The sequence below is a fragment of the Chlamydotis macqueenii genome, chromosome 20 (genome assembly GCF_036417535.1).
Source record: "Chlamydotis macqueenii isolate bChlMac1 chromosome 20, bChlMac1.mat, whole genome shotgun sequence".
Taxonomy (NCBI): Eukaryota; Metazoa; Chordata; class Aves; order Otidiformes; family Otididae; genus Chlamydotis; species Chlamydotis macqueenii.
In genome coordinates this window covers 10746156-10769057 of record NC_141575.1, presented here as the reverse complement: position 1 = coordinate 10769057, position 22902 = coordinate 10746156, and the positions used below count along the sequence as shown (strand labels likewise).

The window sequence follows — 22902 nt, the reverse complement described above, 5'->3', positions numbered from 1 at the left end:
TGGTGGTCCAGGACTGGGAACCAAGTGTGGTGGGGAGGGCAGACCCAGCACAGCCTGAGCACAGCTGCTGGGGTCCCTGCGAGGGGCTGAACTGCTGGGAATAGTTTGTCAGTGCTGCACAGGAAGGTGAGAATTTGTCTTGCCAGACTGTGGTCACCTGGGAATGGTGAGGCTGGTCCAGGCCGGCCATTTGGGTTTCCTCTGTCATCAGTAAAATAGACACATCCAGAGAGGATTCATCCTGCTCATCTTGGACGCTCCTTAGGCAAGGGCCAAAATCAAAGCTGTCGTAGGCATGGAACTGCAGACAGGTGAGCTCTAGGGCCAGCTCTGAAGCTTTTCTTTTCTCTTCTGGATGGTCTCTGTGGCCACACCTTCCAGTTTTGGCTTGCAGTTCCCCCAAGCCGCGCTATTTGTGTGACCTGCTGAGCTCCAGATACCCATCGAGTCCTGAGGAGCCCCTGGTTCGCAGGGCGCTGGCTGCAGCCCGTAGGATGGGGTGGGACAGACAGCTGTCTGTGCTGCCGCAGCCCGTGCCTTTCCTCCAGCATTGGTTGTTGGCTCAGTGGTGGGAGCTGATGTGGTGCTCGGACATTTCTTGCCAGGGAAGAGATTTCCCTGTCCAAACTCCCCTTGTCCACCCTCCACCCATTCCTCCTTCCCTCCTGTTAGCTTTTACGTTCTTGCACGCAGCAAGTGGGCGCCTAAATCACAGCGTTTGGTCTGTACCTGCTCAGATGAGGTAGTGGTACTGTTGGTGGCGCGTTTATTATATTGCTGTGATATTGGTGGCCGTTGTCATGACTTGCATGTCGTTTTGAGAGGATGAGAGACACTTGGCACAACTACTCTTTTGTCAAAAGACAAAATCTTTATGCTAATCTCAACTTGGTACCTTTCACTTGGGGCCGTAGCCCATCGCAGCTGGGCTGTGAGCTCTGCGCTGACAGCAGAGGATGGTGTTCCTTCATCCCTGTGCTCTGCTGCGGGCATCTGTCTCCCTGCTGTTGATTTTCCTTTGCCGGGCTTTTGGATCAAATGGGAAGCCAAGGCATTTGAACACTTATGGTGATGTGTGGGGGTGCTCACATTTCTTTTTTGCTTCACCTGTGGGCTCCGGTCCTCACCCAGCTGTGTGCGATTACTGTTTCAGCGCTTTCTGGCCATCCTTTCCCTTAACCCGGGACAAGTTACAGAGGGAGATCCCAGGGTGGTTTGGTGGGAGCTAGCCTGTGTCTGTATGGACACCTGATCCTCTCCCCATTTGCTGGGCTCTGTTTCTAGGATCCAGAGGGGTGATGGGGACGTGGAGTGTATGTGTGCTCGTCCTCTGCCACGCGAGGGCTCCAGTACAGCTGGCAGCTTTTAAACCTCCAGCTGAGAAGTCACCTGGGAGATGTCTCCAAGCTGCTGTTCTCTTACCAGGCCCTCTTCCGCAGCTTGCAGCTCTGTTCAGTGATGGGGACCCAGCAGAAAGCTTTTCCCTAGCCCAGGCTACGTGTGGTACGTGGGGTAGCTGATCTGGGCAGACGCCTGGGCCGTGGTCGGGGCACCCCATACTCCACCAAACAGCTCTCTACCGTGTTACACATCACCTCCTCCTGAAGTTAAAGCCTTAATGTTTCTGACACTTTCCTTCCTCAGGTCCTGTGGGAGGATAGTCTCCTCTAGTGCTGAGCTCTCCACTGTTCCCTTTACAAGTCCTGCTTTGGAAGGTTCTGCTTCCATGACCTTGGATGCACACCGAGCTAGAGAGTGCTTGGTCAGAAGCTCTTTCCTGATTGCCAGACCCTCCTGCTGAGCTGTGGGCTGCCTTTTCTCTCCAGTGCTTTGGTTTCGCATGCTCACCGCCCAGGATCACACAAAATCACAGAACCTTGTTGTCAGCCTCCTCCCAGCCTTGCCAGGGCGCTCACGTGGAGGTGGCTGAAGCAGGAGGGGTCCTGGCAGTTTTTTTGTTTGCTTGCCCTGTTGTGTGGCTGGGCACAGCACCGCTGGGCAGCGTCCACCGATCGTTAGTTTCCCCTCCCTCCTTCGTGCGTGTTTGGCTCTTTTCCCAAGAAGGCCCTCAGTTGTTTTTCAGGCTCGGAGCCATCTTTTCTGACTGAATCTAGCAGGGACAATGGCCAGTAGCAAATCCTTAGGAAACAGAACAAAAACAGGGCAAGCCTCAGTGATTCTAACCCTGATTTAGCTTCTGGGAGATTTCCTGAGCCAAAGGCTTTACCTTTGGATTTGAGAAGCTGTGGTGTGTCTTTGTGTTGTGAATATATCCAATTGTTTTGGTATCCACGGCAACTCCTGGCTGCGACTTGTACAGTTTAATTATGGTGGGTGGAAGAAATACAGCCTTTTGTTCCAAATGTCTGAGCTAATGGCATCTCATGTTCCGTCGTTCTTACACGTGTGTATGCACTGGCGTAGTGATGGCCCCTTTTTTATCCTCTCTTCCTTCACTAATAAATCCTAACATTCAATTTTGCCTTTTTACTACCACTCTGAGGATTCTTGAACAAACACCTTCTGGTCCTGGCAACTTCTCGTTTATTGATTTGGTCTGTTTTCTTTATGCCTGACACTTCAATATGAGGCAGAGCCTCCAGCCTGCCTTCTGTAAAGCCATCGTCGAGGATGAGACCCTCCTGAGGCTCTTTTTTTTGAGTGTGGACACGAAAAATTCACATCACTTTGCTAATACGAGCTTGTGTTCCTTTAGGTGTTATCATGGCTTTCCACTGAAATTGCCAGAGTTTAAGCCCTTTGCTATTTTCCTTGTTTCCAAACAGGAAATTAAGCGTGCTCGCATGTGTGAGTGCACGTGTGCTTCTGGCTGCAATGTGGATATGGAAGGAGGGATTATTTTCACCCTGGTTTAGACATTTATCGAAAGGTTGTGTGACGAGTTCCAGAGTGACCACTTGGCTACTTGGAGTACATAGCTGGTGCGGGTAGAGGTGTGTGTTGGGTGGACAAGCCCCGCTTGGGCAGCCTGGTTGGACTGTCCAGGTTCACTGTAGATGCAGGTTCAGTCCTTCTTAATATCATAAGGAAAGTGAAGAATCAACAGGGAGAGATTATTTTGCGTTGGACTTGTTGAAGAGCAGTTAAGAGTGTCTGCACGGTGGTCATGGCAGCTGAGCTCCTAACAGCTGAATTCCATTCATAGAGATCGTATAGGTAGTCAGGCAGTCACTGGTTCTTCACAAAGTCTCTGGTCAGGTGGTGGGTCAGAGTAGGGCTGAGGTCAAGATGCTCCTCAAGGCATGGAAGATCGTCCAGCCCATCATGAGGCAATGACATATAGCAAGTCTGCTGCACAGAGGAGTCTTGTCTTTGGAGGACTCTCATCTTCTCTTTGCTTTATCTTTCAGAAATGTAGATGGCAGCTGCTGTCTTTGAAGGACTCGCACCCATCTGACCCTGCGCAGTGCCTCCGGTTGCTACCATGATCTTCTGCATGCTGCTGCTGGCCTCACTGCCTGAGCCGTCTGGTGCCGAAGTCAACCCTGGTAGGGAGCTGCCAGCCTGGGGGAGGACTCTGATCTCCCACCTTTTCTATGCTCCTTCTCAGCCTTTCTTTGCCTCTCATGGTGAATGCATATGAATGTAACAAATGCACGTAAATATAATCACTAATGCAGTTCCTGAGTGTCCTCCTCTGGACTGAGCTGGCCAGTCTTCCTTGACGGCTGTGCTGGAGTGGGACGCCTCTCCTGACGGTCCCAGGAGGGCTCGGGCACATGGATGTACTCCTTCCTGTTCCCAGCAGGCCTGTCCTGAGCTCTGATCATCCCTTCATCGCTTTGACCGTGCAGCCTGCAGAGCAAACCTGTCTCTAGACTGGCTCAGAGATACTGTACTCGCTGTGGAAAGCAAATTACCAGTTAGCAAAGCCTAAGCCACAGCTCTCCGGCCAGGAAGAGGGGTTCTGGAGAGAGGAGTGTGGCAGGAAGGGGAGAAAACCTGACCTGGCACAAAGCTAGAGCAGAGACAGGGATGTGAGCCTGTGAGTCCCCGTGGAGGGCATGGCCTCTTGTCCTGCAGCACTTGGCAAGTTGTAATCGTGATGGAGATGAGCAAGATGATGGTCTGCAATATATTGCAACAATCCTTGTAATGAGGTGATTTGAGCCGGAGGCAGTCTGTGAAATGAGTCCAATCCTTTCCCAGCCTGGCTGGAGGTGTGGTGAGGCAGCAGCGCTACCCTGAGGGCCTTCGTTCGCTCTGCGAGGTCTGGCTGTGTGTGCTGGAGCCCTTGCGCTGGGTCTGGCTCTGGCCTGTGCATCTTTGAAGAAGTTTGATGCTTCGCTGCAATGAGCCAGAAGCGAAGTGGGGCCTGTGGGGGAGCTCAGCAGGCACTCCTGTGCTCCCAGTTACACGGCCATGCCCTGCACTGTACACCCCCTATATGTCCAGCTTTGAACTAGGGTTACCGTCTGGGTCTGGTGGCTAAAACCTAGTGAGAGAAGGGGAGACAGCAACTAGAGGGTCAGTCACACGCAGATCCCTCTTGGTGGTGGTAAGTACAGAAGTTAGCACACTCGGAGGAGCAGGAATAGTTCCCCCTACCAGATCCTGGGAGGTGCGGTGGGCTCTGAGCGCAGGGCTGTGCTCCCACCCTCCTGCAGTACTCGTTTCCACCAAGAAATGAGCCTGTAGCTTTGCTCGCACTTCCCAGTTCTGCCTGGGACTTCCTCAAGCAGCTCTGGGTTCTCAGCTCCCCCAGCTGCTCAGCTGCCTCCCTGCCCCAGGGAGGGGCCCTGTTCCCACCCAGCCTCCAGCACCCCCGTAGCCCAGCTAATGCTCTCTGGCTGTGGTGGCCATGTGCTCCAGTGAGTATCTTGACCTTCTGATCTGCTCCAGGAGTGGTCTGGAATACTTCCTGCGCTGCCTTCTAAACCAAAGGGGCTGGTTTGTGGCTGATTTCAGACCTACGTAGGAAGAATCCTGTGCAGTCCTTCTGCCCAGTGTCAGTTTTCTGACCTCACTAACAGGCTGTGACACTTCTCTGAGCCTCCATGTATCCTGTCTGCACGGCAGGTGAGTGTGTCCCTGAATGTAAAGGGTCAGGGATGTCTGAGCAGGAGTCCCGGTGGCACCTAGACAGAGCTCCTTTGCTCGAGAGGATCTGCATTTTGGTGAGAGCCTCGTACTGCTTGTATTGGTGAGAGCCACAGCTACCTGCAGAGTGCATCCCTCAATGCCAGGGCCACTCTGGCTTCAATCTGCCAGCCCTGAATTTGTGAACTAATGACTTTTGTTCAGGATTGCAGTAAGTCCCAGACCCCAGAGTCCTTCCCAGCTAGCTAGCTCTCCATCTGGCTTTGCTCTCGGGAGTGCACTTGATCTTTAGATAAGGTATGACCAGACAGGTCGCCCACTGCAGAAACACAAGAACACTTTCTACTTTCAGATGATGACTCAACTCTTTTGGAAAATCTTTGAATATTTGCCCATAGTTTAGCAACATACTAGCTTTCCAGCAATAGATCAGATTGTACTGGTCTGTGGTGGGACAGGTAACAGTGAAGACAGGTGAGGCTAGTTTGGTTTCCTACAGTTACTGTTCAGTATCAGAGGAGGGTTAGAGCCCTCAGTTGGCTTTCAGCAGCCGCAGTCATCATCCCTGATCCCAGCCAGACACCAGCTGGCTCCCAGTGGATTCTTCTGGAAACAGGCCCCTTAAGGAACCTCAGACACATGAAGGAATGTTCTGGGTGAGACCAGAGACATCCAGCTTGGTGTCCTGACTGCAGCAGGGTCCCATCCCTGCTGGTTCTGGAAGAGCACACAGATGGGCAAGCACACAGCAGTGCTTCACCCCAGCTACGCTCTCGGCTCGCTGCTGTCTCCTGCTCAGGAGCTTTCTGAGCCAGCACTTATGTGTTTGCCTGTGGTAGCTGTCCGTTTGTCTAGCTGATTTTTGAACCCACGTGAACCTTTGCATTAGGAGTGTTGAATAGATTAAGGATGCATATATTAGTTTTTGAACTCTGCTACCTGGTCTTTTAATGCCTGTTATGGTATTTTGAGAGACAGTGAGTTATTGTTCAGAATATGAATGATCTTTGTCAGACTTCACTCATCTCTCCTGTAATGATGAGGCTGCTGATTCTGTGTTGCCTTTGCTGCCTTTTGATGAGAGAAGGAAGGAGTAAGAGCTCTGTTCCATATGTGACTGGCATCTGGCCATGAATACAGACAGGGGTATAATGGTGTTTTCTAGATTTTGTATGTATTCCCATAACTTGCTTTATTCTGTATTAAATAATTTGGTATCATCAGCAAACATTGTCACCTCACCACTCATCTCCTTTGCAAGATTATTTCAGAATGTACAGAACAGCACGTGTTCATTGGTGCTGTGCCTGACAGCAGCTGCAGCCGTACCCTGGTGAAACCACCTCTGCTTGCAAACATTTCTACACTGAAATCTGTCAGGCAGTTGTTTGGCCTGCAGTTGTCATGGTGGTGACAACAAGGTGGATTTCATCCCTCTTGTAGCTTCTGAACCTAGTGAACAGCTTTATCCCAGTTTGGTCCGAGGGTAGCAGACCTGAGATACAGGAATGAGGAGGACACCGAGGCAGCGCCCTTGCTGAGGGAAAGGCGGCGGCACTGCTGGTAGGGCAGCACGCAACGTAGCAGCAAGGATGCCAACCGACACGCGTGCCACTCAGGAGTGACTGGAGCAAGTGCTGGCACTTGGCTGTGTCACTGCAGGCCGGGGAGGAGCAGGGGCTGTTGTGGTGGGGCTGCTGTCAGCTCGGGGGACAAACGCCCAAAACCTATAGTGAAGGCCTTTTGCTATTTTACGGGACATGCCATTGACTGCATTTTTGTCTTTTAATTATTTCATTATTTAATCCCATATAACACTCTTTTTAATCTGCCGTTGATGTCAGTCTGACAGAAATCCTGCTTCCCTGTTTTGAATACTGAGCCTTAATGAACACATTAAGACTATGAGTTTTCTGAAACATCTCTAATATTCCAGGACATGTTTAAAAACTTATCTCAGGGGAGAGAGCTTGGCCAGCTTGAATTTGTAAGCTACATCTGCACTGTCTTTGGTGTATTGAGCTTGTAGAGCTCTGCGGCTTGAGCCAGTTGTGTCTGTACTCCCTGGAGGCACCAAGTTTGAGAGCCTTCTCGTGCCTGGAGAGAAGCACTTGCTCTGCTTGAGGCTGGAGGCGGGGGACAGACTGGGATTGCGCAGTGTGGACGGGCAGGGGCCTGGGCTCAAACGTAAGCTCTAACCTGCAGTGACGCGACAGAGCAGATGTTGCCATAAGCTCGTCTAGTCATCTGTAATAGAAGCTGTTCAACTTGTTGCTGGACGGGTGAAAAAAATAATAGTTCTTATTTGAATGCAAGTCAAGCATCCAATTGATTCCAGAAGAAGAATTTTTTTTTACAATAAGGAAGAAATGTTTTATGCTGAGGCTGGTGGAGCACTGGCCCAGGCTGCCCAGAGAGGCGGTGGATGCTCCATCCCTGGAAACATTTCAGGCCAGGTTGGCCGGGGCTCCGGGCAACCTGATCTGGTTGGAGATCAGGTTGAAGATTTCCTTTCAACGGGATTGTACTAGATGACCATCATTTACTGATAAATATTTTTTAATTTAAAAATAGGTCCACGCAACCATTAACACTAGATTGGTTTTGGCTTTCATGTTCTTAAAATGTTTCTTTGTAAAGTTCAGACTCTACTGAATGATACTACCTCTGAATGTATTTACTTGTTTCAGTTTATTGTAATTATTTTATCCTCTTTATTTGCATTCTCTGTTTTATCATTACCATGTTTATTCCCTAGGCATTGATAGCCTTTTAATTAAACATGTCTGGTGATTGAGAAATAATTGGTATTAACTTTCTACTTGCTTTTGTTCCCGTTTCCAGCTATATGCCGTTACCCTTTGGGTATGCACGAAGGGACGATACGGGATGAAGACATCACTGCTTCCAGCCAGTGGTATGATTCCACAGGACCCCAGTATGCACGGTAGGTCAGTCTCTGGCCAAAAAAAAAACCAACCCTAATACTTTTTTTTTTTCCTTCTAGATATCTAGTATGTGATTGAGGGAGAAGTTCCCTCATCATTGAAGCAACCTTAGGTTTGCTTAGCTTGTTCACTGCTTCTACTTTAGATCTAATTAGTGCATAGACCCAGTATTGGTCATGCTCGCAAACTATAGCACAGGAAATTCTGAGTCAGTATTAAGAAAAAATTCTTCCATGAGAGTGAGGTGGCGGAGCTCTGCAGCTTTGGAGTTAGCCCTGCTGTGAGCCGGAGTTTGGGCTGGAGACTTCCAGAGGTGGCTTCCGACCCTGGTCATTTTGTAGTTCTGTGAATGAATCTCTGATGGATTTATGGCTTATAGGTCAGCTGGGGACAGTACCTTTGGGATTCTTGTGGAGTGCTTTAGACTAAATCATAGGAAGTCATTTGCGAGGATGAATCTTTCAACAGCATCATACTGAGGAAATGGGCTGCGTCCGCTTTGACTCAAAAACTGCAGAGTTAAGGAATTGTCCAAGAAAATCTCTTGGCTGCTTTTTCCATGTCAAGCAGTCTTCTCATAAGCTTGCCTTTTCATTTTTTTGTCACTTCATTTCTCTTAAAGCTACTAACTGATGATTCACAAAATACTTACATTTCTAAGTTTCCTTAGACTTGTTCATAATGATATCAAAGATATTTCAGTGCAAGTTAGTTATGAATTTCCTGTTAACTGTTATATTTATATTTTTAGGATTAATTTGGGCAGTCCAAAATCATAAAGTTCTCCTACTGCTTGTTTTCTGTTTTGTTTTTTTTTTTTTCCTTAGTCTGTGGTAGACCAAAGAAGCTAGGTGTTGTGTGTTTTTAATGGAGTTTGAACAAGCCTGTGGCTCCGAAAGCTAGGAGACTTTTTTTATTCTCCAAGGTATGGCTTATCTCCAGCTCTGCAAGTACTTCAGGCATCCCTCACCATCTGTTACCATCATCTCTGCCAGGGCAGCTGGATGTCCGTAGGGTGAAGACATGAAGGCACCCTCTAGCTGACTTTATCTTTAGAGGTCATAGTTGTCGTATGCCTGTCCCTGTCATTTCGCAGTCACCCTTCCTGCCTTTCTTATAACTAACTTTGCTTGCCACTTCACTGAAAGAGAGTCCTGCACAAACAGCTGACCAACCTGAGTCAAAAATCTTCTCCAGGCTGTGCGTTGGCCTTCAGTGTCTCCTTCTGGGCACTGCCTTCCTTGTTGCGCGGAGGCTGACACTCACCGATCCAATCAGTTAGAAACGGTATAGCTGTCCAAAAGACAAGGGTGCTTCAAGGGCTTGCTGTTTGCTAAGAAATCCCTGCTGCTAAAAAGCCCAAGTGGTCTTTTTGTGCCTGTGTAAATTGTTCTTTTTGTGCCTGGGTAAAGGACATGGACCAGTTGGAGAGGCTCCAGAGGAGGCCACGCAGATGCTGAGAGGGCTGGAGCAGCTCTCCTGTGAGGCCAGGCTGAGAGAGCTGGGGCTGTTCAGCCTGGAGAAGAGGAGGCTCCGGGGAGACCTGAGAGCGGCTTCCAGTGCCTAAAGGGGGCTGCAGGAAAGGTGGGGAGAGACTCTTCAGCAGGGCCTGGTGTGACAGGACGAGGGGTGATGGTTTTAAAATAGAGGGAGGCAGATTTAGATTAGATATTAGGAAAAAATGTTTTACGCTGAGGGTGTTAGAACACTGTCCCAGGTTGCCCAGAGAGGTGGTGGATGCCCCATCCCTGGAAACATTCCAGGCCAGGTTGGCCGGGGCTCTGAGCAACCTGATGTGGTTGGAGATGTCCCTGCTCCTGGCAGGGGGGTTGGACTGGGTGGCCTTTGAAGGTCCCTTCCAACCCTAAGCATTCTGTGATTCGTATTTGAAACTCTCACCACCTTGTGCCTTGCACAGCTGAGCCCACATCAGCCGAGGTGAGGCAGTGTCTCCTTCAGTGGCTCCACCTGCTGCTTGCTGCAGCGCTCTGCTGGGCATGCGGGCTCCAGGGATAAAAAGCTTTCGTCCTTGCAGCTGGTGACACAGTGTTCAGCTTTGGAGCAGGGACCTTCACATCGTGTACCTAGCAGTGCCCTGCACAAGCAGCTCTGCTCAGTGAGGGAAGGTGAAAGATGTGTCGAGATGACCCAAGATGATTTGTAGATGGGGAGAGTTTTTCCTTTCTAAAATGTATTTTTAAGATAGCTCCTCTTTGTGCTTGTTAGAGCTGTAGGAGCTGGTCAAGCAGAGGTTCAGGCCTTACTGTGTGGGGTTTTGGAGAAGCAAGTATGCACATTACCAGCAAGGTGCCAAAAAGCATGAGGTATGCAAGTACAGCGTTGTTGTTTCTCATCAGTGTGAGAGTGCGTGTCTGGGAAAGAAATTACTTCTGACAGTTAATGAAAGGTATCCGAAACTGAAGGAATTGTTCTGGACAGGGCAAAGTTGGCTACAGGACTGTGGTAAGTCTCAATCGACCATCACCCCAAAGGAGAGAGGTGTTTGGCAGCCAGCTGTCAGGTCTCACTTGATGATTTGGTTTCTTTCTTCCAGTTCCCAAAGTTTCAAGGTATTTCCTCAGTTACTGGGAAGACTGGATCCTTGGAAGTGATGTTTTTTAATGTGTCTGGTTTTCCCTTCAGGTTACAAAGGGAAGAGGGAGATGGAGCCTGGTGTCCAGCTGGCTTGTTGCAACCAGAAGATGTACAGTTCCTTCAAATCGACCTGCACAAGCTCTTCTTCATCACTTTGATCGGGACTCAGGGACGGCATGCCCGTGCCACAGGCAAAGAATTTGCCCGTGCTTACCGAATTGACTACAGCCGCAACGGAGAGCGCTGGATCTCCTGGAAAGATCGGCAGGGAAGGAAGGTGAGTGTGGTAGGAAGAGAATTGTGGAGCACGCAGAAGACAAGTCAGAGAGAGCTGGACTGTAGAAGGCATGTCCTCTACGTACTTTATCCTGACTCTTTTGTCAGGCACTCAGCACCCTCTGCCTTAGCCCTGTGTTTGCTGTGACGTTGGACTGTTACTCTGCTGACCTGATCCCCCAAATCCCAGCCATTGCCATGACTGAAAGCTGGCTCTTCACTACCTTATTTCTGTGTTCAAAACATCCTGTGAATGTCCCTCTGCCAAACAGGTACTTGCTTCTAAATTGGAAGCTGCAGAGCAGGTGCCTGCTTTGTGATTTTAAAAAGAAAAGGAGAGGGTGACAGGGAATGGCGATGAGTTTCTGGATGTCTGATAGCACTGTTTGATGTAGGGAGCAGTGAGAAGGAGGGAGCTTAGAGGGTAGGAGATGTGCTGAGCACACACTCAGGGGCGTCCCCGCTCCGCCACAGTTGTCTCAGCTTTGAGCACACAACTCAGTGCTAGCTGTGCCCTGCTCATGCTCGTAAGCCTTTATTAAACTTCCCTGGGAAGGGATCCCTTTCTCCCGTCTGCAGCTCGTCTGACCCGATCACCCTGCCTCAGGCTGGCTTGTGGAGTCTGAAGACCTAAGCCAGACTGGAAAAGGTACTGGGCGTGGTGATGTTTTCTAGTGCTGGGGGTGCGTTGGAAGTCACAGTGGGGTGTGTGTTGCAGTGTTAATTAGCAGCTTCCAGCTTGGTACTGAATTATTTGCTCACTCAGACCTTTGATCGGCTATTTGGTCATTACTGTTATCTTGCCCACCCCTCGCGTTCTGGTGCGTGCTACAGAGGCAGTGCTGGCAGGATGGGAGGGGAAGTTTAAGGTCCATGGGGCTAACTGTTCTTCCTTGGTATTTTCTTAAGTGAGATCTGTCCACATCTCAGGTTACATCAAAATTGAGTTGGTTACGCTGTCCACGAGCAGCTGAGTGCTTCTTGTCCCCCATCCCAGTCCTGTGCAGAGCCCTCCAGTCCTGTGCAGAGCCCTGTTCTCAGGCTCTCAGGACTGTGTTAGTGTCAGGTGTTACAAGTTGGGATAGGTCAGCTTTTGCAAGATGTCCTTCTTAGGCCATAATAAGGTAATGAGCGTGTGTTCAGCTGTGTATGATGCTCTAATTTGAGCCGTCCTCTGTTCTATTCTGTGTGTCAAAGTCCACTTACATTCTGTCAGTGTGTGTACCTGTTCCCCATCACATGAGACCAGAAAGTTTTCCCTCCTGATGTCCTTGGAGAAGATGGTTCTGCTCCTCTGCTGCTGTTCTGAACATGCCATACACAATGGGGTGCAATTGCTGCAGTTTCAGCTCCTCTGAAAAATGACTCCATAAAACATTTTTCAAAATGTGTCACCAGTAAGGGGCATATTCCATTAGCGGATCCATGTTTCAGAAGCACTGCTGTCTGGTCAAAGAATTTGGTAAAAATGTCCTGTAAAATCATTCAAGCCTTGGAATGAGGTGTGGATGGAGGTGCAAGATCCTAATTTACTTATTTGTGTGCGTTATGTCTCTTCCAGTCCTGCAGTTGCTAGATGCCCAATCACTGATATTTCAGATATTTCTGTGTCACAGAGCCCATCTTGGCATGTCTCTGCCCAAGGAAATCACACGGTTTCAGTCAAAAAAAAAAAAAAAGCAAACCAAAACAACCCAACAAACCCCTTCACTGTGCTGCTAAGTTTCAGATCTCACAAGATGTTGGGTCATCAGACACGTACATGCTGCTCCTCACTAGGAAAGTCACCTCCAGCTTTAGTTTGCTCTGTAAAGGCAAAGGGTCATGTTGCAGTCCCCTTGTCTCTGACACCAGTTCAGGATGGTGCTCTCCTCTGGCACTAATCTTGCACTGTGCAGTGCTGTTGAGTCCTGGTCCCTCATCAACTTCTGGGGTCAGCCACCTACAGTTGTTCGCCAGCAGCGCCACTTCATTCTTGAAGCTGGTGATGAGTTTGTTCCTCACGCAGCTTTGGGGTTTTAGTCCCTGAGAAACCGTGCTCAATAGCAGCAACCTCACCTTGTGGAGGTGCTACACAAAGTGCGTCTTCTGTTTGGTTCTCAGAAGATGTCTGTAGGACACGTGACGATGTCAGCTCTTCCAGTACAGAGCTGGTACAAAGGTACCTTTTCTGAGGGGGATGGCTGAAGCTTTCTTTCTCTTACTCTGTCCAGCACTGCATCCATGTAGGACTTTTTGGCTTGACATATCTGCCGCCTCAGATATTTGTCTCCCTGACAAATGGTAAACTCCAGAGGATCTGTCCAACTTCTGTGATGAAGATGTGGGATATTCTGCCATACGCTGTCTCCTCTTGTGTTTTCTCCTACTAACAAGGTCTTGTGGAGCCGGCCTAGGTGGCTTCCAGGTCTCCTGTCCTAGGGCGGTTGGCAGCTGAAAGGATTAATCGCTGTCACTTGGTTCCTGAAGGCGAGGATTGCTTATGTGTCCCTACTTCATTGGCAGAAGTCATGGGTGTTTCTTCTAGGTAAAGAGATGCTAAGAAGCTGCAGATTAAAAGCCTGCTGAGGAGCTGAAGAGGATGAGGAAGCGAGCTTTCCTTTTTGGCTTTTCTTCTGGTTTCTTTCGCTAGCTCCTGGGCCTGTTCACCTTCATAGAGCTGTCCAACCAGGTGCAGGAAAACAGTTCACAGCTATCCTGGTGCAGTCTAGTAAACCACCAGATGTGACTGGCTCTTCTTCAGGGAGATGCAGTCTTCTGAGCGGCCTCCTTTTGTGGTACAGGAAGGTCTCTCGCTTCTCAATGGACTCTCCAGCCACACTCACTCTCTGGAGATCTTCCCTGCTGCCATGAAGAGAGAGCCACCTTTCTGCTCCCTTTGTGGCCTCCCTCATCTTTTTAAATTGCCCGTACATCAACAATTGCAATCCACGTGGTCTGTTGAGAAACCTCAGCCTCTGATTCATCCTTCCCACCATAGCATCATTGAACAGGAACCCTCACACTTGTAATTCAGACTTTTTATATCAGAAATATTCTGTTTCCATAGGTATGAGTCCTTAAAAAAAAAACCAAAAAACTCCTAGGCACTTTATGTCCGCTGCTGGAGGATTGACACCTTCAGCTGTTTCCACATGCTTACTGTCAAAATAAATAGCGGACTGTTCCCAGAACAGCGGTGAAACTGGGGGGAAGTGGAGGCTGAAGGTCCCTGCCGTACCAGACTGCATTTCACAGGATGGGGTGACTTTAGCAGTGCTGAGCACTTCAGCTCAAGACATCTGCCGTGCAGCTCCTTGCACCTTCATCCCCCAAACACTGCAGCACCTCTGGAATTTTGTTGGCTCGTAGAAAAAGGGCACCAGGACCCTCTACCAGGTAAACCAGTGGTGAGGGCAAGAGTTCAGTTGCTTGCTGTTAGCGTGTACGTGGAAATTCACTTGAAGGAGGTTACATGCTAGTAACTGGAGCTTTCTGCTATGTGTAGTCCATGTATATATTCATCTGCCACCTGCCTTTCTCCTCTCCCTCGGAGTGCTGCCTGGTATGGGTCTGCAGAGGACAGGAGGTGAAACAGCAGCACTCTGTAAGCCGTGTACCAGGCAGGAGGAGGGGAGCAGCAGCAGCGTATCCTCTGCAGATACTGCATGGGAAAGCTTCCCAGTCTCAACTGACAGGGTGTGAGTACACCACTGTATGAATGAACAGCTCGATAGGGAGGAGTTGCTGGTAAGGATCTCTCTTCTTCAGGTGATCCAAGGCAACATCGACACTTACGATGTGGTCTTGAAAGATCTTCGACCTCCCATCATCGCACGTTTTATCCGGGTGATTCCTGTCACAGAGATGCCGATGACTGTCTGCATGAGGGTGGAGCTCTACGGCTGTGTCTGGTATGGTAAGTAGCAATGTTGCTGGAAAGTAGTCCTTACGCAACGCTGATGGGGACTCGCCTGCGTCCCCACGTGTGCAGAGGGAATCCCAGGCCCACGGAACTGCTTCTGTTGGTCTACATCATGAATAAAAGGACAGGGGTGATAGAAGGCGGCTGCTGCTGTGTTTCTGAGGTATATGGCCTTCTTTTTTAGATGGTTTGGCATCCTATAGCATCCCTGAAGGAGGGACAATAGCGGCTCCTGGCTTCCCCATCGTTTATCTGAATGACTCGACCTATGATGGCTACCAGGAGCGCAGGTGGGAGAAGTCGTCCTGTTCTCTCTCGGTCACTGTGCAAATGATCTCTTCTTTCCTACTTACCCTGTCACTGGTATTTTGTATCCCAGACACATCTTTGAGACCTCCAGAGCTGCAAGCTAGCCTACTAGTGGCTTTGTTATTCCAGGCCCTTTGATGTGTTATGTTTTTAAAGGAGGGCGTGGGCTCAGAATGCATCAGATTCGTTTCCCCTGGCTGACAAAGACTGTCAGGAGATAATTTTTTTGTTATTGGAAGTTGCTGTTGCTTCTCTTTGAAGAGAAGAGTGTATATTTATATAGCTAAGTGCTGCCTTTGTTCATAGCTCCCATCTTTAGCAGATATGATGACATAGTCCTGGTGTGTCTGCCTTAAAGCTCTCATCACTCTTGGCCTCTAATGTGACCATGTTTGTTGCACTGATTTCTTTGTTGGTTCAGGTATAGCTTTAATCTGTCGTTGATACTGCAGATCATAAGGTGCCACTGCTCTTCTGTTGCCCCAGATTGGAGTGGGAGAGCTGGCTGGACCTTCTACCTGTGTGGTCCGAGTGTCCCTGGAGCAGATGAAGGTCCTTCCCCTCTTCGTTGCCTTTGTTGCTTCTGCAGTGTGATATCTGAAATGCATTCTTTAGCAGACTGCATCTTAAACTGTTGCAGGAGGTCTCCAGGGTAAACTGGGCATCCGAGAGAGTGAGCAACACCTGAACTCTAGGCCTGCACTTGGTACCTGTGAGCTTCTGGACAGATTTGAGATATTGTTTTTGAAAACAAAGCTCTGATGGACTTGAAACAACTTGGAAAACTGCATCACTCCCTGTGAGAAGCTCCAGGTCAGCAGAGGCACCACTGCCAATGTGTTATGAGAGGAAGGTGGCCGATTACTCACTGTAAAGATTTCTTGGGTATGATGCTTTTCCAATTTGGAGTCACAAAGCCTAAAGTAACTGGATTTTGACAGCTCATTACAAGGTCTGTTAACTTTTTACATCACTGAGATTAGGTAGGGTGGCATGTCTCTGGTATTTTGAAGTGTCTCTGGTTTACCCAATGGTTGACTTTTATGGAAGGAGAATTCATTAAGAGTCTGTATTTGAAATGTTAAATAACTGGCTGAACTTTTCAGACATTTAGTGTGACCACTTTCTTTGCTGTAAATACAGATCTGAGTGTGTTTCAACAGCTTGAAACCTCAAACCTGGGCATGGGGGCAGCAGGTCCCTGCCTGTGCAGGAAAGTGCCTCATAAGTCACCTGGCAGTGTCCCTTCGGTGACCTGGTGACATCCCTTGACCTAAGGTGCTTTTATTATGTGTCCTGTTTCAGTTGTCATTAACTTTCTGCAAATTCTTACTGTTGCCTTTTTTAATGCTTAGAGGTGATTTTTCTAAACTTATTTGGGTTCTATCTTGATGGAGGTTAAAATAATGGGATGGAAAGTACATTCTTCATGGTTATGGGATGTTGCAAGACACCAGGTAACAATGTCTTTATGTGTTAATATCTGATGCTTTCAAGCTGCATTGCTATAGTAGGGATTGTATATTTAAAAAAAAAAAGTTTTTATTCGCAGAAAGAGGTGGGTGTTGCGTTTAGCTGTCCAGTACACTCTTAGGAAGCTGAGTCTGCTGGGGAGTGTCAGGGAGCCACAGATGTAGGCATCAAACCCAGCATGCTAAGCAAGGACTCTTTCAAACTGCTTAACCTTTGGGTCATGTGCCTGACTGGCCTGGAAGCAGGAGTCTGCCTCTTCCAGCTGTTAATCCTACTTTAGAGTTCAAAGGCATGCATATCTGCAAATTCTAGTGGTGGGAGGACTCACCTGGGATGGACTTGCAGAGCCCCAGTGCGCGTAGCAGCAGCCCAGCCTGGGTTACAAAGTCTGCCGAGGGGCAGCTGAAGGAAACGGGTCCAGGGAGCCGGTTCAGGCAGTAGTGCAGCTGAGCTGTTTGCCTTCCCTGCTACGGGACAAGGGATGTGCCAGGGATGGCTCCCAGAAGGCAGGTGGGTCAGGAGTGTATCACATCGGGCATCTTCTAATCTAGACAGTGCTGGAAAGCTGTATAGCGGGCTCTGCGCCCTCAGGCAGGAAGGGGAATGAGGCAGAGTCCGGGGCAAAGAATCTGATCAGCCTTGGAAACGGAGCCAATGACTTCTTCCTCTTGCAGGAGGAGCAGTGCCAGAAATGATCCCACTTAGAACTGGCTGGCGGGGTGAGCTGCTCGTGGTCTCACTGTTCTTCTTCCTGCTTTTCTGTGCCTGCCTGCAAAACTTTCCCCACTGGTTCCCCCAGGACAGGATGGAGCAGTGTTCCTCCCGTGCAGCTCCATGGTGAAATGCTGCAAATTAAAGCTCTGTTTGGAGAGCGTACAGTATCATTTTGTGTAGTCTCAGCTTTTGTTCTCAAGAGACTGTGCTCATAGCTTGGCTTTGCTGTCAGTGCTTGATATCAACGCAAAAACTTCTGCCTTTTCCCAGGCAGGGAAAGATGTTTAAAGCCCAGCTTGAACAAAATAAGGATGATGTTGCATAAGAACAGGGAATGAATTCTTGTCCAGGATGGGTCAAGAGTAAATCAACTGATGTGTTCCTGGTACCAGTTGAAGCACCCATGTGCTTTCACATTGGAGCTCTCCTGGCTGGTATTTTCCCTGACTGTTGGTTCTTTCTTGCTAGGCACTTGTACGGTGGTCTGGGCCAGCTGACGGATGGTGTGCTGGGACTGGACGATTTCACGCAGAGCCACCAGTACCGTGTGTGGCCAGGCTATGACTACGTCGGCTGGAAGAACGAGAGCTTCAGCACAGGCTCGGTTGAAATGGAGTTCCAGTTTGACCGGCCACGGAACTTCACCTCCATGAAGGTAGTCAGCGTTGTCCCTCTCCAGCAGCCTGGGGCAGGCCTTGGGTCTGGACGTTTCCAGATTGCTCCTTTGGGTCTTCTTCCCAAAGCAGGAGGATACAAGGTGCCTGACAGCAGAGTCCACCACAGGCAGAACTTCAGCAGGAGATGGCCCAAGTTTGCCCATGTAAAAGGTGAAGCAGGGGACCGCTTGCCTCTCCAGAGCTCAAACACTCTCCTTTCAGTATTTGGCTTGAAGGAATAAAAAGCAAACACCTGAAGCAGTGGTGAGGCAGCTGAGATGAGTTTAGGATGTGGACTTCTTAGTGTCTAGGGGCTGCCTGACCTTTGAGGTAAAGGAATGTGGCTTCCATTTTGACCAAAAATTTCTCTGGATGCCTCAGTCTTTGCTTGTGCTGTGGGAAATTACTTAAACACACAGGAAAAGGATGAACTGAACTTTGAGTCTGTAGTAAACAGCAGAATCTTTTTAAAAGGATTGGTGGCTTTCCTTGTAGAGATTGCAAACGAAGGAGAACCCACCACATCCTTAAGTAAATTGGTTTGGTGGTTACTTACCCTAGTTTTATTTTGTCTATTTTTAACTTGCAACCATTGGCTCTTAGCCTGCTTTTGCTGGTAAAAATAAGAGTCCTGCCTTCTCAGAAATTTTTCTGCTTCTACGCTGTGATTAAATGACTCTCTTAATCTTTGCTTCAGTAAACTCAGTTGGCTGAACTTCTCAGTGCCTTCCCTCTGAGATCTGGGGTCATTTTTGTAGCTGTCTTCCAGTCCTTTCTTTCTCTGCGAGTACTCTTTTGGAGGTACAGAAACTGGAACTAGATGCAGGCTCTCCATCAAACTGCATAAAAGAATGATACCAATTTTCTGCTTTTGGATGATTCTTCTTTGTTTATGAATCTTGTGATGATGTTAGTCCTCCTAGCCAAGGGATAGCGAGCCAGTGTTCATTAAGACATTGGTATCATGCTAAAAGTCGGTTCAAAATTATTGGTGTCCATGACAAAAGTCCAGTGTAGAAAGCATCTCTTACATTTTGTCCCGGAGTTCACTACCCTGAAATGAGTCAGTCCTGAAAGCTTCAGATTATTTTAGGAAACTTTGATTTATTTTTTCCCCCATTTAATTTCTTTTATTGCTAGTGATTCTGCTGTCTCTTTCAGATTGTTGAAAAAGGTAGGAAATAACCTTGAGCGAGGAATACATTCCTGCTAGGAAAAACACCTACAGAAGAGTGATTTGTGCCCTAAAAATTGTAAGACTTACTAGTTGACAATTTTAATCAAATTAATATAATCCATGAGTCCATCCTACGCTAGTTGGAGTCAAATGTTACAAGGAGTAAATCAAATGCCTTGTAAAAATCTGTCAGGTAAGCACAGCCATCCTGATCAAACAAACACATCGGCTCATAAAAATACCTGCTTCATTTAGTATTTCATTACAAAGCTGTGTGAATTGGCATAAATGATTCTTCATTCTTTATTGAGTGTTGCCTCTTTCAGCTTTGCATTTATCTTGCACAGGCCAGGTGGTCTGTAAATACTTTTTTCTCTTCATACCTGTTAGCTTTATTCCCGTTTTCTGAGCTTGACCGGTATCCAAGGAAGTATTAAGAAGAAATGTTAGCAAATATTGCTACTGCATTGCAAGTTACAGGGTTGCATGTTATAAAACTGGACATTGGTAGGCGGTGTTTGGAACAGAAGGTGTCTGTGTGTCGGTCCAAGATGCAAACAGAGCCAGCTCCTGTCCAAATATGGCACAAGCTGTATAGCACAGGCATCGGGCTGTCCTGCCTTGTTATGGATGGCTATTTCTGCTTATTGAATAGTGTTGTCTGAGCTTCATCTGTTCCTAATTAGATGCAAATACCCTTCTTTTGTCTTTTTGCTGCTCATCAGGCCTGTCCTCATTACTGCTTCCCTGCTATTCACTGCAAGACCCCAAGGAGGCCAAGTAATTAATGGGGTTCAAAGCTGCACTTAGTTTGGAGACTGTTGTTGTCATGGTTGCTAACGCTCCACCGTCATTAGGAAATAATTTCTAGAGTCACCAGGGAGGGTTGGACCACCTTGGCTGTGAGAACCGAGTAGACTGACGGATACTGAAGACTTTAAGGGTCACTTTTTTCCTTCTAGTTCCTGGTCACCAGGACCAGAAACTAGAAGGATCTGGTGGACCAGATCTTCAGGTCTGCATGGCAGAGTTTAAACTGTCATGTTAGTTTGTTTAAAAAGGTGCAGGGTGAGATTGGCATTGAAGAAAACCAGTGGAACAGCGTAAAGGATCCTTACGAGCCGTGTCCCTCTCTGCACAGCCTGCTGCTTTGGAAGCACCGCAGGTCTGGGACAGTGCCAGGTGTTGGATGTTGATGGGTCTGCAGTGCCACAGCCCAGGGAGATGAAGGTGTCACCCAGGCTGGAGCCTCTTGGTTTCAGTGCAGCCCAAGAGCACGAGGGGAGAAAATTGCTACCAGTTCTTGGGAGGGTAAAACAAACCTCCCGAGTACAGAGGTGTGAAGTTGGCCTGAGAGCAGTTTGCAGCCTGCCTAGTCTGAAGTGGTCGATGTAACAGAGACGAGAGGATGCCTTTGTTTTAGTGAGATGTTAGCTTGGCAGCGTAGCGATCAGTGATTGCCCTTCAAATTCCAGCATCATTAGCCACACCAGTGGTGCTATTGCAGCAGGGACAACCTAGTGATGTACTGAGCCGTTGGGAGGGGTTGATGGATGCAGGCTTACATGGCAGTGTAAAGAAAACTTCAATCCTCAGTTGTCTTGAAGCAGCAACCACAGCAGAGCCGCTGCTCTGTGTCAGGGGGCTATCTTCTTCAGCTTGCACATCTTGCTTGGTCATTTTTTGGAAAGAAATAGCTCAGACTCCAGATACTGAAGGCTTTCTAAAAGAGGCTAGAGCTCAGGTATGGTTTTCTTTCCCCTCTTAAGATATAAGTTCATGGAGAGTTGGTCTGTGAGGCTTTACATTAGTGCAAGATTTGATTTTTATATGGGCCTTTTGAAGAGCCTGCCAAAATTTGACCATAACGTAGCTTTTGCATTGAGCTATTTCAAAGCAGATTTTTGCACAAATGTTCTCATTGCACACAACCAGTGGACGGAGCTATACTGGAAAAAGTCACTCATTCTGGGTTAAGAGTATTCGTACAGGGAGGTGTTAGCAATAAAAATCTTAATGAACAGAAAATCTCTGGGGCTTGATTTTGGTTTCGGTAAATCTTCCTCCTCTCATTAATCTGTTCTCTTCTTCCTAGGTGCATTGTAACAACATGTTTTCCAAGGGGGTGAAGATCTTCCAGAAGGTGGAGTGTCTGTTCAAACCACGCCTGATTGCAGACTGGGAGTCTGAGCCTGTTGGAGTGGCAACTGTCTTAGATGACAAAAATCCCAGCGCTAGGTTTGTGACTGTTCCCCTCAACCAGCGTGTGGGTAAAGCCATACTTTGCCGCTTCTACTTTGCCGACACCTGGATGATGATGAGCGAGATTTCCTTCCAGTCAGGTGAGTCAAGCAGATCTGGTGCAGGACACGAGTGTAGGTACTGTGGGGCTACACAGGAGGAAGGAGGAGGGTAGTAGAAACAGAGGGTTGGAAGGGCAATGCAGCAGCAGAAAGGTCCAGTCTACAGTGGATGCTTTTCAGGCTGATACTCATGCACATGTGCAGAAGCACAAGCAGAGCAACCAAAAATTTGGCTACGGGGCATTTCTTCTTTTTGAGACAATTGCCTGCTCCTTATGGGATTGATTTTTGTCTCTCTTTACTGAGTATTTTGTTATGAATAATTGAACTATATCTACTGATAATAATAATCTTAGCAGACTATGAAAAGAGGCTGTTTTATTTTTTTCCCCTCTCAAGTCTTGACTATGACACAGAAGTCAGTGCTGTGAGGTGCTTTGAAGGGCTCTGGAAGAGAATAGTGTCTTGGAGAAAACCACCAGCACTGACAAAAAAAAATGATCTGGCTGTAACTTCTACTGGAAGGTGCCTAATCAGCTATAGCGAGAGGACATTCCTGGGGAAGGAGCAGTCTGACTGCAGCTTGTTGCTTATGTTGCTGGTAGCAGCCTCTCCTGGCTACCTTTCCTTGTACACATGGGACTGGGGAGGCTCTTCATCTATGCTGGGGTGGTGATTCTTATAATCATGCTAAAATAGGAAAAAAAAAAAAAAAAGAAAAAAAGCTCTTTCTGCAGTCCCTCATGTCTGGCCAAGCTCAGGGAAGATTCCTGCACACACTGGCAGTTTGCTGTGCTCAGGAGGTACCTGCTGCTCAATGTAGAGGTTAACTCCTGTAGAGGTGCTGGGAAGTGCTGAGTGAAAAGTTTTGTGACCTCCTGCGTGGGTCTCAGCCCAGTCCAGCTTGGGAAAGCAGGAGCAGTCATTGGGATTGTGCTGGCCGCTGGCAGGAACAGGGAGGTGGTTGGACTGACACCTTCCCTTCCTTTCCACAGACATGGAGAGTGTCAATCCTAACTTCGTTACAGTAGCTGCAAGCACAACGGATCTTGTGGAAACAGAGTGCAACGTTACTGAGGGGACCTGGGGTAAGGACTCCTGCCACTTAGCCATGCCAAGGGCTCAAGTGTTGGGACATTTCACAGTCGCATTGTCATTAACGTAGTCTCTCCCTCCATTTCTGGAGGTCTGGGTGTGGCCTGGTTATTGCCCTCGTGCAAGGGCTGCATCTTACAGCCCTCTGAGCCTCAGCTGTTTCCTTATTCCTGAGCTGGCCGAGGCTGCCTCAGAGCAAGTGGGCTGAAGGCGTATGTGCAGCCAGTGAAACTCAGAACTGTCTGCTCTGTCAGCGATCCCTTGCAGGAATCTGTTCCGATGTGAAGAACAGTCTTTGCAGAAGTCCACTGCACAATTCTTAGCTGCGAGCCTCCAAAATGAGAATTTCCGAGAAGAGCAAAACGTGAACACAGCTGGTGTTAATGCTCAG

At 48.3% G+C, this 22902-nt stretch overlaps 1 protein-coding gene across 6 annotated transcripts in view; it reads left to right on the top strand.

Moving 5' to 3' along the window:
• Window positions 1-22902, top strand: part of LOC104482066 (discoidin domain-containing receptor 2) — a 60262-nt gene that overhangs the window by 24369 nt on the left and 12991 nt on the right. For all 6 annotated transcript variants that reach the window (XM_086763980.1, XM_086763985.1, XM_086763983.1 and 3 more), the window contains exons 2-9: window positions 3372-3509; window positions 7906-8008; window positions 10653-10881; window positions 14631-14778; window positions 14969-15074; window positions 17749-17935; window positions 21209-21455; window positions 22412-22504. In XM_086763980.1, the coding sequence (XP_086620106.1) occupies window positions 3446-3509; window positions 7906-8008; window positions 10653-10881; window positions 14631-14778; window positions 14969-15074; window positions 17749-17935; window positions 21209-21455; window positions 22412-22504 (1177 nt within the window). In that variant the 5' untranslated portion in view covers window positions 3372-3445. The remainder of the gene's footprint in view (window positions 1-3371; window positions 3510-7905; window positions 8009-10652; window positions 10882-14630; window positions 14779-14968; window positions 15075-17748; window positions 17936-21208; window positions 21456-22411; window positions 22505-22902) is intronic.